The 14777-nt window shown below is 44.7% G+C and overlaps 1 protein-coding gene across 1 annotated transcript in view; it reads left to right on the top strand.

Annotated features, from left to right (window-relative positions):
• Window positions 1–14777, top strand: part of Kdr (kinase insert domain receptor) — a 45331-nt gene that overhangs the window by 22665 nt on the left and 7889 nt on the right. The window contains 12 exon segments of the mRNA XM_021162949.3: window positions 2463–2569; window positions 3000–3135; window positions 3489–3593; window positions 5250–5363; window positions 5872–5960; window positions 6558–6711; window positions 8574–8671; window positions 10844–10966; window positions 11108–11219; window positions 11474–11573; window positions 11953–12058; window positions 13501–13652. Of these exon segments, the coding sequence (XP_021018608.2) occupies window positions 2463–2569; window positions 3000–3135; window positions 3489–3593; window positions 5250–5363; window positions 5872–5960; window positions 6558–6711; window positions 8574–8671; window positions 10844–10966; window positions 11108–11219; window positions 11474–11573; window positions 11953–12058; window positions 13501–13652 (1396 nt within the window).

Below are 14777 nucleotides of genomic sequence, written 5' to 3'. Positions count from 1 at the left end.
TCTGTGAGGTCTGAGTTACAGTTTCTCCACATGTTCTTTGTAATCTGTCTTCAATGGCTCTGCGTCCTTTTAACCAGAAAGCAAAATTAGCACGCGCTTCAGTCTGTACCATATTTTCTGTCCACGTAGTTCTCGCTGTGAGAAAACTATTAGCCATGAGTAAGAAATGCCCTTCTGTTCTCGATTCTCACTTTGTTTGAATGGTTAACTTACAGAAACGACACTTCAATATATACTTGGGGAAAAAATAGATTTGGTGTTGGGCATTGCTATTCAACTAGTGACAAGGATCAAAGGTTCAGGATTTTTCCCAGAGCAGAGATAAGATTCACTCATAAACAATAGATGATTAATAGGTGATTGCTTTTATGATGTGGAAAATCCGGGGTTATAATTGAAATATGAAAGGAAACTTCGTTCCCCCTGGCTGTGTGTGTGTGCATGCGTGTGTGTGTGTGTGTATGTGTGTGTTGTGTGTGTGTGTATGATCGATATGAAATCTAACCTTTGTTTTTCAGTCAGTATTCTGTGTCAGAACATTTCATCTTCAGAAGAGTGTTCCTGGATCTTGTTTTTGTAATACACTAAGGGAACAATGTGACTCTATTGTGTGAGTGAAAGAGTGGTGTGCAAGGGGGTGACTCAGGGTGGTTAGAGAGGTAGGTTTGGCAGAATTCTAACATCTCCAAGTCTAAATGTTGGCCCCTTTCATCTGTCCAACTCACCATGTCCAGTACTGCAACTAGAGCCACTAGCATGCTCTCAAATCTCTAAGATGGTTAGGATTCTATAAACTGCACCTGCAACTGGAGATGCCAAAGTGCATGTTAGTTCTGTCACTACCAAAGTGGTTCATGGCTTGGTGCCAACCCCAGGGAGGATGCACCCACCAGTTCTCTCTGGTACTCTGCCTCCACCCACTAGCCATCTGCATTAGGTTATCATGCCTATGTGGGCACAGTGGCATAGATACTATGGAGACTTACCTGGAGATAGGAAAGAGAGAGAGGGAGAGAGAGAGAGAGAGAGAGAGAGAGAGAGAGAGAGAGAGAGAGAGAGAGAGAGAGAGAGAAGGGGAGGGGAGGGGAGGGGAGGGGAAAGGAGGGGAGGGGAAAGGAGGGGAGGGGAAAGGAGGGGAGGGGAGGAGAGGAGAGGAGAGGGTAGACATTGAATGCTTCTATAGAAGTCCATCTGTCAGATGTTAATATGAGACTATTCACACATAAACTGATTGAGACCATTGAATCTTTGACCTGTCTTCTGTCTCTTACATGAGTAGGCCTTTAAGCCTTTACATACAGGTAGAACCATTACTTCTCTGGAAACATCAGAGAAACCAAATCCACTTACAGATGCACTCAGAGCTCACTCCCAACTGGTAACTCTTATTTTGCCAACTAATTAATTGCTTGTCTTCTGGCTTCTGGCTTCAAGCCTCCCAGCTTGAGGCTCATTTCAACTGACACTGCACAGTGTGAGAGGAGAGACTGAGACCCTAAGTGATAATTGTTGTCTCTTAATCACCTGGTGCTAAGCATTTGGTGCTGTGAGCCTCCTGCCCGTATCTCTCCACTTGGAATGTGTTCTGGAGAGCAACCTACAGCCTTACTTGCTAGCCTTTCCCTTGCTCCCTCCACACATAAGGCCTTTATCTTGGTGCTCTCTGTCTCTGTCTGTCTCTCTGTGTATGTCTCTGTCTGTCTATCTGTCGGTCTCTGTGTTTGTCTTTCTGTCTGCCTGTGTCTCTGTCTGTCTGTCTGTCTGTCTCTCCCTCTCTTTCTCTCTGTGTCCCTACCCCACCTATTCTTCCCTTCCCTGTCTTCCTCTCTCTTCTCCTCTTTCAGGCTTCTGCCACATAGGGACAGGATGGTCAGCTCAATTTGAACAAATCCAGTATAACCCTTGAACAGCCCACCAAGTTTCTATATCTCACAGACAAGTAGCTTAATCTTTCAAACCATATTTCTTCATCTGAAAACTGAAAGTTACTGAAAAAGTAAAGAAGGGCAATATATTGAAAGTGACCAGCGCATAGTAGGTATGTGGTCACAAGTAGCTGTCTGGGCAAAGAGTTTTACTTATCTCCTTGTGTAGATTCCTAAACAATCAATTTTCCCATGCCACATAAGCAAAGATGTTGACTCTCAGCACAAAACCAGACTCAAGTACCCACGAATAGAAGTATATTTTTTCCTTAGAGTTCTCTCGCCAGACACATCCTATATGTATCTCTTAAGACACGTAAACACCTGTGGTTCATTGCTGGATATCTTCATGAGTGGTGTGTTTCTGTTGTTCTTTAAAAGTACGAACTCTATCCAGCTTAAGGAGCTATTGGTCCCTAGGAGTCTTAAAAGTGGGTGACATGAGGTCCTGCCTTTTCTCCCTTCATGTCTTCCTTTGTCACCTTCTACCATAGGCTATAGATTTCCAGCTGTTGATCACTCAAACGTGTCTTCCAGGTGCCCAGGAAAAGACCAACTTGGAAGTCATTATCCTCGTCGGCACTGCAGTGATTGCCATGTTCTTCTGGCTCCTTCTTGTCATTGTCCTACGGACCGTTAAGCGGGTAACAACATAATTTCCCTCCTGTCCCTTGTGTCTTGGTTTTTGTGATTAATGGAAGCTGACTGGGCTTCTTTCAGCAGCTTCTTCCCATTGTTATTGGCTCAATGGGCACATTTTTACCTCAATACAATAACATTCTTGTCCATTTTCTTTGGGTGGACTGTGGGCATTAATTGATGGGAGCCACCAGAGGGGTGAAAGGTTTGGACTGTCCACTGTAATTAAGATTTAGAAACCTTATTCTGAACTCATTTTTGGAAACTGAAGTGGCACTAAAAGGAGGATTATAATAGGAGCGCTCTCAAACACCATGAGTTTTATTGGAAAATGAGATTATCATGAATGAGGCCCTTATTAAACAACAATATGCATACAAAACAACAACCAAACAAGAGGCTGTGTGTATGACAGGGAGGATTTATGCTTTCCAGGCCAATGAAGGGGAACTGAAGACAGGCTACTTGTCTATTGTCATGGATCCAGATGAATTGCCCTTGGATGAGCGCTGTGAACGCTTGCCTTATGATGCCAGCAAGTGGGAATTCCCCAGGGACCGGCTGAAACTAGGTGAGTTGTCAACTGCTATTAACTTGATATAGGTTTCTACCCGCTTATCTAGCTCTCGGTTAAGACAATGACAGGTCGGGTCTATTTAGATGATGTATTCTGATTTATAAATATTAATTTTATCTCTTGACTTTGGGTAATCATCCATTTAGCTTTCTAGTAGTAAGGAGCCTGTGCAACCATCCAAAGCAGGGCATTTTGAAAAGCAAATGGAAAAACCAGAACAAAGGAGGAAAGTGCTCTGTGGGTCTAACTGGGATGCACCATCCTCTTGACCAATTGGAATCTTCATATGTCTTTTGACAGGGTGACAATCAAAGTGTATTTTATAATACCACTGTCATTGGTTCTAGGAAAACCTCTTGGCCGCGGTGCCTTCGGCCAAGTGATTGAGGCAGATGCTTTTGGAATCGACAAGACAGCGACTTGCAAAACAGTAGCCGTCAAGATGTTGAAAGGTAAAAGGGAAAATCGTTATGTTTCTCTTTCTGTTTTGTCCCTCACTAAACATGAGTCTTGTGTCAGTGGCCCTTTGCCTAGGTAGGCTTTAAGCCCCTGGCTTATATTGTCTTTGCACAAATTGAAAACAGTTTTCTCCTTTGGAGCCTCATGACCTCAAAACAAGGGCTAACTTGCACAATTCTATTTAGTGATCCTGGTTACACGGAGGAGGGGCAATATCTGGTTCTAATAAATTGTTCCTCAGTGTATTATTATGTGAGATGATTATAAACGCTTCAGAAATGAGGAGAGGCGTTTGCTATCAGTGAAAATAGCAGAATGCAAAACTATAATGTTCTCTAGAATTAGAATAGGCCAACAGACTTCATCTATGAAGATGCTTTGCAAGGTAAGAGTGGCTATGCAAACAGATAGGCATGTGGGTATCCTTTTAGAAATCAGCATCTTTTCATAATGAAGCCACAGTCTGACATTCCGACAAGGGAAGGCAATGTAGGTAGATCTTCTGCTCCATTTGTGACTGCTTCCATGGACGGAGAAGCCGCTGCTCATGCCCTTTGCCAGTAGGTCTTGCACCTTTCAAAGCTCTCTGCCTCTACTTACATTTTCTATCTAGAGGCTAAGGATGTGGGGAGGGGGGTGGAGAGAGAGAGAGAGAGACAGAGAGAGAGAGAGAGAGACACACACACACACACACAGAGAGAGAGAGAGAGAGAGAGAGAGAGAGAGAGAGAGAGAGAGAGAGAGAGAGAGATTGGCCATTAGGCCCCGAGGTGGGAACCGTGTCTGCCTGTGAAAGGGAAGTGCAGCCACCCATACAGCATCAGTGCAGTCTTAGCCCCTGTTAGGCTGAAGGGCAAACAGCCTTGCTGTATGCTGCTCTTTGCTGTGTTACTTATCTGGTACAAAGCAACTGGAGTATCAGTATGGACCTGAGCAAATTTACCATGTTCATTTATGTGTGTGAGTGTGTGTGTGTGTGTGTGTATGTGTGTGTGTGTGAGTGTGTGTGTGTGTGCACACGTGAAAGAGAGGCATGGAAGGAGAGAGAGAGAGAGAGAGAGAGAGAGAGAGAGAGAGAGAGAGAGAGAGAGAGAGAGAGAAAATATTCAAACCACAGTATATATATGGTAGTCAGAGGATAACTTGCAGGAATCGGTTCTCTCCTTCCACTGTGTAGGCCCCAGGGTTTGAACTCAGTTGTTAGGCTTAGTGGAAAGTGTCTTTCTTTACTGGCCCAGCCAACTCAGAGGTCCCTAGATCTGAGCCTATTTAATGTATGGGATTGTTTTCCTGTCAGGAGGCACTGAAATGATCAGGCCCTATACAGCCTACTAAATATGAAATAGAAAATTCAGGTTTTGTCTAGAAAGCCACTCTGGATGTGACTCCATTGCAGATATGTTCACGACTTTACAGGAAACTTCTCCTGAGAGTCCTTTAAACATCAGTCATTCGGGGTTTGCTTCAAGTAAAGCTTTGATCTCTAATTAAGAATCAACTTTCCATTTGACTTTTCAAGGCACGTAGTTGCTCTCCTAGTTAGCTGTAGCTGTGCTACCCAGGGAGAGTGAGTTGCACAGTTAAATGCAGCCATCATCCTGTGACAATGGGCATACTTAATAGTTTTCATCTGTATTCTGAATCTGCAGAAGGAGCCACACACAGCGAGCATCGAGCCCTCATGTCTGAGCTCAAGATCCTCATCCACATTGGTCACCATCTCAATGTGGTGAACCTCCTAGGCGCCTGCACCAAGCCGGGAGGTGAGTACCTGCTCTGACTTCGCTTGCCCGAGTGTGACTTACAGCTCTCTGTTAGCATCTGAAGGAAGCGATGCTTTGCAGACTCCTGAATGTGCTGTGTCTCACAGAAATGTGGCGGGCACTGTAATCAAATGATTCTACAGAGTCCTTTGAATTAAAGAATGGTCTCATCATGGGGCTATGGTTTGGTGCTTGTATAGTAAGTGTTAGATTAACATCCCAGACCTCAAAAGGAGACTCTCAAGTCATCTCCATTTTCTCCCTCCCCGCAGCCATCTCAGCTGATTGCTGCTGTTTTGATTACACGTGTAGAATTGTCCTTTTGAAAAGAAATAGTTTCAATAGGAGGGAGTTGGTGTTGGATGAGTTCTACAGCCCTGTTGTAATGGAAGGTTATAGGTAGCCTTCTTCTAGTGTGCAGTTTTGGGCTTATCGGTATGCTGGGCACACAGTGAGAAATGTTCGTGGAATACATTTTTCCTTTCTCAACACACTCTGTCATTTGCAGGGCCTCTCATGGTGATTGTGGAATTCTGCAAGTTTGGAAACCTATCAACTTACTTACGGGGCAAGAGAAATGAATTTGTTCCCTATAAGGTAGGCTGTCTTCTACCTGAGCACTGGCCATGTTGTAAAGCAGAGAAAAACTCAGAGTGGTACGCGTGTGTCTTTAGTTAAAATTCTTTGCATAGTTCATTGGTTGTCTTAACTTCCTCTTTTATTTTCTAGGGATTGTATGCTCCTAATATTTTATTTATTAGTACTTTTAATATTTTATTTTTGGGACTTTAAATCTCTTGACCCATTATTATAGTGCTAGATTTAATTAGGGTAAGGATGGGGCAGAGGGAACACTTGGATTATAGTGGGTCTCTTCAGTCCCCCCCCCCCAGCCCTATTTGGCGCTATGGAGGGTACATCTCTCTGTAAAGAGGGCACTAATGGCAGTGTGTTTGAATATTCCTGAACACGAAGTACTTACTACTGGATGCTGAAGAAGGACCTTCGCATTACAGAGGGAATACTGTTAAACCTTGCCTCCCCTCCCTCCCTTCCCACCCAATTCAACTCCGAGACCATAGACTCCTAGAGTTGTCTTGCTTGTTTTTTAATAATTTTAATTGTTTGTAACCTTGCAAAGCACTAGAGACCCATTTTGTATTCAAGGAATTTGCACATTCCGTTCTTTTCCAGAGCAAAGGGGCACGCTTCCGCCAGGGCAAGGACTATGTTGGGGAGCTCTCCGTGGATCTGAAACGACGTTTGGACAGCATCACCAGCAGCCAGAGCTCCGCCAGTTCAGGCTTTGTGGAGGAGAAATCACTCAGTGATGTAGAGGAAGAAGAAGGTACCTGCTTTGCTGCCCATGCCTAACACACATTCTCGTAGGAAGCAATGAGGACAAGCTATTTAGAAACAGGGAAAAGCTTCGTGTTTGAAAGAAATCTGAATTCCTAGGCAGTGTCCAGGCAAGCTTAACTAAAGCCTGAAATCCCTAAATAGACAGTGAACTCCATTGGGAGGCAAAACGGGGTTATCCTGAGGAGCCTAGGTAACTTGATGGGCTAACCTGTCACTAGTAAACAAATCAATACTCTGGTTCGATACTGGATCAGAATGTATTGGCAGTAGAGGCTCATTGCTATGCTCTGGAAGGGGAAGGGAGCTTTCTAGTGCTTAGCTAGTCTTGGTTGTCATAAGTGGTCCAGACCTAGTAGGTAGTGTGCCTTAGCAGCACACAGAGACCCCTTCAGTTCTCTCTACCTGACCTTCACCAAGGCGGGTTAGGACACATCTGTTGTTTCCTCTACACTCCAGCTGGCTTCTTAACAATCTCGCTTCCAGCCATGCTTTAGACTTGTCTCCCTTGGTTGTTGTGATCCCAGTAATATTTTAGTGTTACTGATGGGTGGAGCTGGACCTCAACATCACCTCCCATACTTCAGTCAGCTCGAGGACACACTCACTGTATGTCTGCTTGACTCAGGAGGAGCAGGCCCAACTGTATAGACAAAGTCAGGGATGCCTGTTGTCTAGTGCTCTTGGGAGCGTGAGTTTAGGCGAACCACCCCCATTTCTGTTTCCCTTGCCATAAGCCTACTGATAAACCTTAACCTAACATATTGTTAGAAGCTGTGTAGGCATCTGGTGGCTAGGGCTTGGGCTAGAGGGGCATGGGAAAGTTGTGTAGGCCTTATGTCATGGAGTCTACAATCAAGTGGCTCATATACCCTCTTGCTTACAAGTGGTAGCCGGTGAGCTGGAGACCCAAGGAATTGAAAGGAGCTGAGGTGAAATGGCTTGGAATTGCAGGCCTGGACTTTGCCTCCATTTCTGTATCTGGGAAATGAAAAGGCCTTCACTGCTCCTCCAGAGCCCTGTAAACCTCGCCCAAGGAAGAAGTCTCATCCTTATTAATACTAATAAGGCTGTTATGACAAATAAGTTTGTGTTTACTCTGGTCTTGTGTCCAGGAAGGAGACAGTAAGCCTTATCTCCTCTGGCCTAAGCTAGGAGGTCATTTCAAAATCTCCAGGAGCCCCCCAGTGTTTATTTGTATCCGTTGACTGTAATACATACTACCAACTTATGTAAATTCATCTTTCATGTCTGCTGTCACTCGCTCCTCTTCTTGGAGGAAAGCCCCCACCAACCCCCGACGGGCCAGATTTCATGTGCTTACCACACGTCTTAAGTCTGAAAGTGAGAGAAATAAATCTCTTTCTGGTATTTTTAGTTTTCTGTTGTAGACTGTAGTTTGAACTCTGGTCTTTGTTCCAGGACAAAGCCTGGAGAGAAAAGATTTGATGACCCTGAATATTGTTGTTTTATTTTTAGAGTTCTTAATATGAGCTATTGTTTCCCCCCTCTGGGTTCATGGGAAAAGAACAACAGCAGCGTGAGATAGCAGACCTTAAAAAATCGTTCTTCTCACCCTGCTGTCTGCACCGACTTCACCTTTGCTCTGCCTTCTGGTTTAGTGGCTCCATTTGACTAAAACGGAGAAGACATTATTTTCCCGAGGAGTCTGATAGAGGCAAATAATTTGGGGCTTAGGGAATGGGCAGGTGTTCTGTTTCTGGTTCCTGAAATTAACCCTCAGGTCTTAAATGGATCATGGTAGCTGACTTAGAAGCAGAGCTACGGACAGGTGGGAGCACTCATCTTTGGTGGGAGCACTCATCTCTGTCCTCTTGCCTCTTCTCACAGCTTCTGAAGAACTGTACAAGGACTTCCTGACCTTGGAGCATCTCATCTGTTACAGCTTCCAAGTGGCTAAGGGCATGGAGTTCTTGGCATCAAGGAAGGTATGACAGGTCAGGGGAAGGAAACCTTCTCTCCAGGTCACAGGCTTAGAAATCAGACATCCCTTTGTTTGGTTTGGAAAATCATGCACCACTTTTAGGAGTCTTTTTAAGTGTCCCACTGAGGGAGGCTCCGTTTCTGCTAATAAAAGGTGGCTAGAGGTTTCATGAAATTAACTCATATAATTAATATTCATTGACCAATTACTAAATGCTGGGTAGACTTCTAAGAGCCTCCTGGCAAGCCAACCAAGACAGCTCTGCTTCTTCACGGTGTTTACAGTGCTGGTGACTGATGAAACATTCAATACCCAAGTAACAAATATGGAAGGCTAAATGGGAATAGATGTTGTGGAATTAAATAAATCAGGAAGGGCTTGCAGAATATACGGAAGTGGTGTGTTTGTATGTGCATATGCTAACACGTGTGTACTTCAATGTTAAACAAGGTAGATGAGAAGACTTACTAAGGATGTGACATTTGAGCAAGGGCCTAGGAGAGGGGATGGGAGGAGTCTTGTAGATATCTTGGTGTAGTGGATCTATTTTTAATTTGTTTTACATTCGTCTCCATCCATCCAAAAGTTACTTGTTATTTGTGTAATTAGAAGGCAGGAAGGCCCTGCTTCAGATGAGGACGATTAAAACAGCTAAAATTAGAAAGTGGGCCAAACAAAGGCTGAGGTGGGACGTGACAAGTGACAAATATTGTTGTAAACACCATAGAGGTGGGAGTCAGTTAGTGGAAGTCCCTGGCGACCTTGGGAAGGTGGGGGGTGGGGAACTCAGTAGGAAAGGTTCACATTATATTTAGGAGAAGCTCTCTGTTGATGCAATGTATTTGCTGCTGTTCCTGAGGGAACAGAAGGCTTTAATATTTCTTTTGTTTTCCTTATCATTGTAAGGCCCCTTACCCCTCTCCTCTCTGAAGTTTAGTGTTTCTCACATCTTCCAGAACCTTGGGATCTTACACAGCTCTGCTGAATATTTCTTGCACGTTTATTTTCCAAGGAAAGGGAAGAGAACCAGGGTCCTACAGGATCTTCCCAAGGAGGAGGGCTTTGAGTCTCTTTCAAAGATTGTTATTTTTGTAAAGGCCAAAGTTCATTCCTGAGCCATGTAGTTCCTTTCAGCAGCAGGAAGGGGGAATTGATACTGTGACTGGAGAGGATGGAGCCAGAGTCCTTTCTTTTCTCTGGGACCTACCGGGTGATCTTTTTTGAATACTACCTGGTTGTCCAGCTGGAAAAGGAAGCTCCTTGGTTGAAAGCAAGTAGGAGCGCTGTCTACCTTGGGGCCTCTCCAGTTTTCCTGAGTCACACTAGACAATGCCATCCTGGATATTCTGGTGTGAGGGAGAGTGCTGTACAGACCTGGAGTGCCGGATAAGGCAGAGGCAATGATTACCAGCTTCTATGGTCACTCCCATGTGGACCAGGGACTCTTGTGTCACCTTTCATTTGTATCTAAAGCTCCTTGGGGCTCGTGTTCCCTCTCTGGTGGCACTTAGGCTCTTGGCTGAGAGCTCTGACCGTAGAGACATAGCTGCTTAGTGGTTGACAGGCTGATCAAGTTAGAGGACAGAAAGAAGAGACCACTGGAGGAACTGAGAATCCAGAGGTTTCTTCCACTTGTGTTGCCCAGCTTTGCCTGGGTTCATCTTCACTGTAATATCGAACACTTTGGAAGTAGGATGAGTACCAGTGGGTACTGCCTCCAGATCCAGCCAAGCTTCCATACCAAATGGAAGAGAAGGCTAAGAAAGTGCATTCTCATTGGTGAATGAGAACCTTTGCTCCTGATTTTTATACATCCATCCAAGACCAGTCTATCCTGGGATCCCCTTAGTCTAACCCAGTCTTCGCCAGATAGGGCACAAGCCAAAGGATGTGTGGATGTGATCGGAGACACGTTTTTTAATATTGTGTCCACCATCAGACTATAACTTTGCCATTTAACTCCAACGGCCAAGACTGTTTATGGAATAAGCAGATGTGTGTCTCAATGAAACACACAGGCGCTTAGGGTTGGTATAAAATGCAACCCTAGTCCTTGTTAATCACTTGGTTCTCTGATGTGGGACTTTTTTTTTGTTGTTGTTAAGCGTGAGGTCACAACAGCTGTGAAAGAGATTAGCTGTGTAGTGACTTACCACACGTATTCTTCTGTTCACAGTGTATCCACAGGGACCTGGCAGCACGAAACATTCTCCTATCGGAGAAGAATGTGGTTAAGATCTGTGACTTCGGCTTGGCCCGGGACATTTATAAAGACCCGGATTATGTCAGAAAAGGAGATGTAGGTATCTAAAGGCGAACCTTGTGGCTATTCAGGTGTGGAATTCCAACTTTGTGTGGATTTGTGTTTAGAAGTGAGGGGACTATTTCCTTTAGAAACCTGCCAATTTGGGATCTCATGCCTCGATATTTCCCCCCTCAGGCCCGACTCCCTTTGAAGTGGATGGCCCCGGAAACCATTTTTGACAGAGTATACACAATTCAGAGCGACGTGTGGTCTTTCGGTGTGTTGCTCTGGGAAATATTTTCCTTAGGTAAGTCACTTCTCTTTGACCCCCTCCTGGGTGGGGGTTTGAGAACAAGTACGATGATAGGATGATAGTAACCATTGAGCCTTGTGTGTCATTTCCTCTCAGTCTGTTACCTCCTGTCAAGTAGAATTTCTTAGAAGATGTAGGTGGTAAAGTCAAGAAAGCTATGTTGGTGATATGGATGTACAAGAATCAGGCTTTTTGGTTTTTTGTGAGAGATTCAAACCCCACAATGCTCTGTTCTTATCTTATGCTAGGTGCCTCCCCATACCCTGGGGTCAAGATTGATGAAGAATTTTGTAGGAGACTGAAAGAAGGAACTAGAATGCGGGCTCCTGACTACACTACCCCAGAAATGTAAGACTCTGGAAAACGTCTTTTTTTTTCTTACAAACTCTTCCCACTAAGGAGGCAAGGAGGCCTTCCATTGTGTGAGTCTATGCCATGGCCTAGTTTGTTCAGCTCTGTCTTTGGAACCTTCCTTAGGTAGCTCAAGCACCATCATGGCATTACTTGGTACCCTCTCCAGAGAGGTTTTATTAAAGGTTGAGAGAGCAATGATAAAAAAGACCCTTCCATAGGCGGTTGGACCTCTGAGTGCAGGCATCTGTGTCTCCCATAGTTTCACATCTCTCTGTAGCATCTCAGTCCTTTGCTTCTCACTCAAGCACTTATCTTGACCATGAGCCCTTGGAAGGATGGCAAAGTTAATGAAACTGGTGTCTCGCTTGTCCAGGTACCAGACCATGCTGGACTGCTGGCATGAGGACCCCAACCAGAGACCCTCGTTTTCAGAGTTGGTGGAGCATTTGGGAAATCTCCTGCAAGCAAATGCACAGCAGGTTTGTCACCCTCTACTTGAGAAGCTTCTACAAACAGGCCTCAGGTCTAGGGTCTGTGATCTAACAGAGTATGGCCTGGGTGTTCACACGGCACTACGTTATTCTCTTAGCCACTGAAAATGGAGCCTCTCTCTTCCAGTTCTGAGCGATAATGCTTCCTAAAAGCCTTAATTGCTCTTTAGACTGATGAGATCCTGATTCAAAGCTTGAGAAGAGACAACTCTCATCTTCTCATAAGTTACAGCAGTCTGTTCTCTCCTCTACCATGCGGGTCCAGGGGGTGGGGGGGGAGAACTCACGTCATCAGGCTTGGCTGAAGATGCTTTTACACACTGAGTCATCTTGCTGTCCCCACCTCCTGATTTTTTTTTTATCTCTTTATTTTTATCTCTTTATTTTTTTTGTTATCTCTTCACACGTTCTTCTAAAATTAAAAAAAAAATCTACTGAGTATGATCGTGCATGTCTGTAATCCTAGCATTCTAGGATTACATTATAATCCCAAACATACATACATAGTCCCAAGCAACCACCAGTTTGAGGCCAACTTGGGCAGCATAGAAAGAATACCTCAAACAAACAAGCAAACAAACAAAGCAAAGCAAAGCAAAACAAAACAAAATGCCAAATCTGTACTTACAGACTTTCAGACATGGAAGGCATTTCATATAATTTTTAGTAAAGTCTGCAGGCAAGGCCAAAACAAACCAAACATAAAAAATTATGCGAAACCATGACCTTGGGTTTCACCCTCTTGGTGAAATGTCACACTCTAAAGAGAGCTCCACAACAGAGCTCTGCCCTCTAAAAAGTTAGTTGTCTCTGTTAGGCGTCCCTTGATACAGTGAGGGCCAATGGACTCCTTTGTCCTTCTGAACACGCGAGGATATTATCCATTTTCATGAACAAACCTTCCAATCATTTACGTGTGTCAGATGCGAGAGCTTGGTTTTGTGCTTTCTCTTGAGAAATACCATTGGCCTGTATTACCCTTGCCCAGAATTCCTATAATCCTGCTCTGTGTTGCTTTCCTCTTCACTGCTTTCTGATTCTCCATTGCCTTGGAATGTTGAGGCTCCACTGGAGGCCCTGCGCTTTGAAGGCCTGGCTCCTGTGGAGGTCTTGGTGGGGAACTCATTCCTGGGCTTTGTGTTCTCACAGGGAATCCACAGCCATTGCCTGCTTTGTCTTCATGGCAACCATGGCCTCTTGTCCCTTTACTAATCCCATTCTTCCTTAGTCCCTTTATTAACCTTCTTCCACACATCCCTTTCAAGTGCTCTTTTGTTTCTGTCAAGCCTCTTCCAAGACAGTCTTGAAGTCTTGTGTTCAGATATGAAAGCAGTGCACAGTCAAAAACACCCCCCAGCCCTTTGTTTTTCATGAAAAGGCCCTTGAAGGACAGCAGCCATAACAATAGCATGCTGTGTTTATTGTTTCAGGATGGCAAAGACTATATTGTTCTTCCAATGTCAGAGACACTGAGCATGGAAGAGGATTCTGGACTCTCCCTGCCTACCTCACCTGTTTCCTGTATGGAGGAAGAGGAAGTGTGCGACCCCAAATTCCATTATGACAACACAGCAGGAATCAGGTACTGGAGATAGCCAGCATCCCCTCCAAGGCAGGGGGTGCGGGGGCTTCAAGGCCAGCTCAGGAGATGGGGGGGAGGAAGACATTTGGTTAGGCAGTCCCATACTACTTCTGGCTAACTGGAGTTCTGACATTCAGAGGGCAGTGTTCTCTAAAGGTCTGGAGAGCCGAGCCACCTCCCATCTGTGGCCCATGTTGCTGGCACAGCCCTGCCTTTAAGAATTCTAAGCCTTGTGGGAGCAAATAGCTAAAATGCCACAGTTCGTTAATCTCTGAGAAGAAAGAGAGAGGGAAAGAGAGCTGTGTTACTGAGACATCTGTATTAAAATTGTCCCCATGTACACTTTTATTAAGGTGAATTAAATGGCTTAGGAGAGACTCAGGAAAGGATTCTGCGCAAATAGGAAACCTGCTGAAGGATCTATGGTGTAGCTGCAGCATGCCATAGGCTGTGTCCTGCATGGGGCCAGCAACTACAGCACAGAAGTCTCTCCCCAGTCTGAGTTGCAGCATTGTGTGTACCTAATGGGATGCTTGACTTTATTGAAAACAAATGTCACTCAGTCCAGTCCCGGTCCGTGGACCAGGCAGCTCTCTAGGCTCTCAGTTAATACCTGCCCATGAGGCACATGGTGATGGGGTTTCCCACAATGCAATGTTAGCATTGTCTTTCCCAAGCCTAAGACAAGTTGGCATTGTCCCTTTTCTTTGGGCATTGTCCTGCTGCTGGTAGAACCCCTGTCAGCATGGGAGAGACTTGTCTTCCTCAGTGTCCCCAAGCTGCAGGAGGAACAGGCAGCTGTTTCCCATGGGAGGCATTGGCCCAGGTGCTGCGCTGCCTGGAGGTTAGAGAGACCTAAGTATGTTTTGCCCTGAGGAATCCTGCATGACAGGAATCCTGCACTACAGAAAGAGAGAGGGAGAGGGAGAGAGAGACTGAGACTTAGATGTCAACCAGAAGCTACCATCCCTTTATAATAAGAAGAGTTGATGGTTTTTTTGTTTGTTTAAGAATTTTTTTTTGTATATTCTCAGGGTTTGTGTTTTTATTTTGTTTTGTTTTGATTTTGTTTTTGTTGTTGTTTTGCCTGTATGAGAACTTAGTCAAGATAGACACTATCTTCTA

Source organism: Mus caroli, unplaced genomic scaffold (genome assembly GCF_978045245.1).
Source record: "Mus caroli unplaced genomic scaffold, Mus_caroli_1 scaffold_4, whole genome shotgun sequence".
NCBI lineage: Eukaryota > Metazoa > Chordata > Mammalia > Rodentia > Muridae > Mus > Mus caroli.
This window is presented reverse-complemented; position numbering and strand designations above follow the sequence as displayed.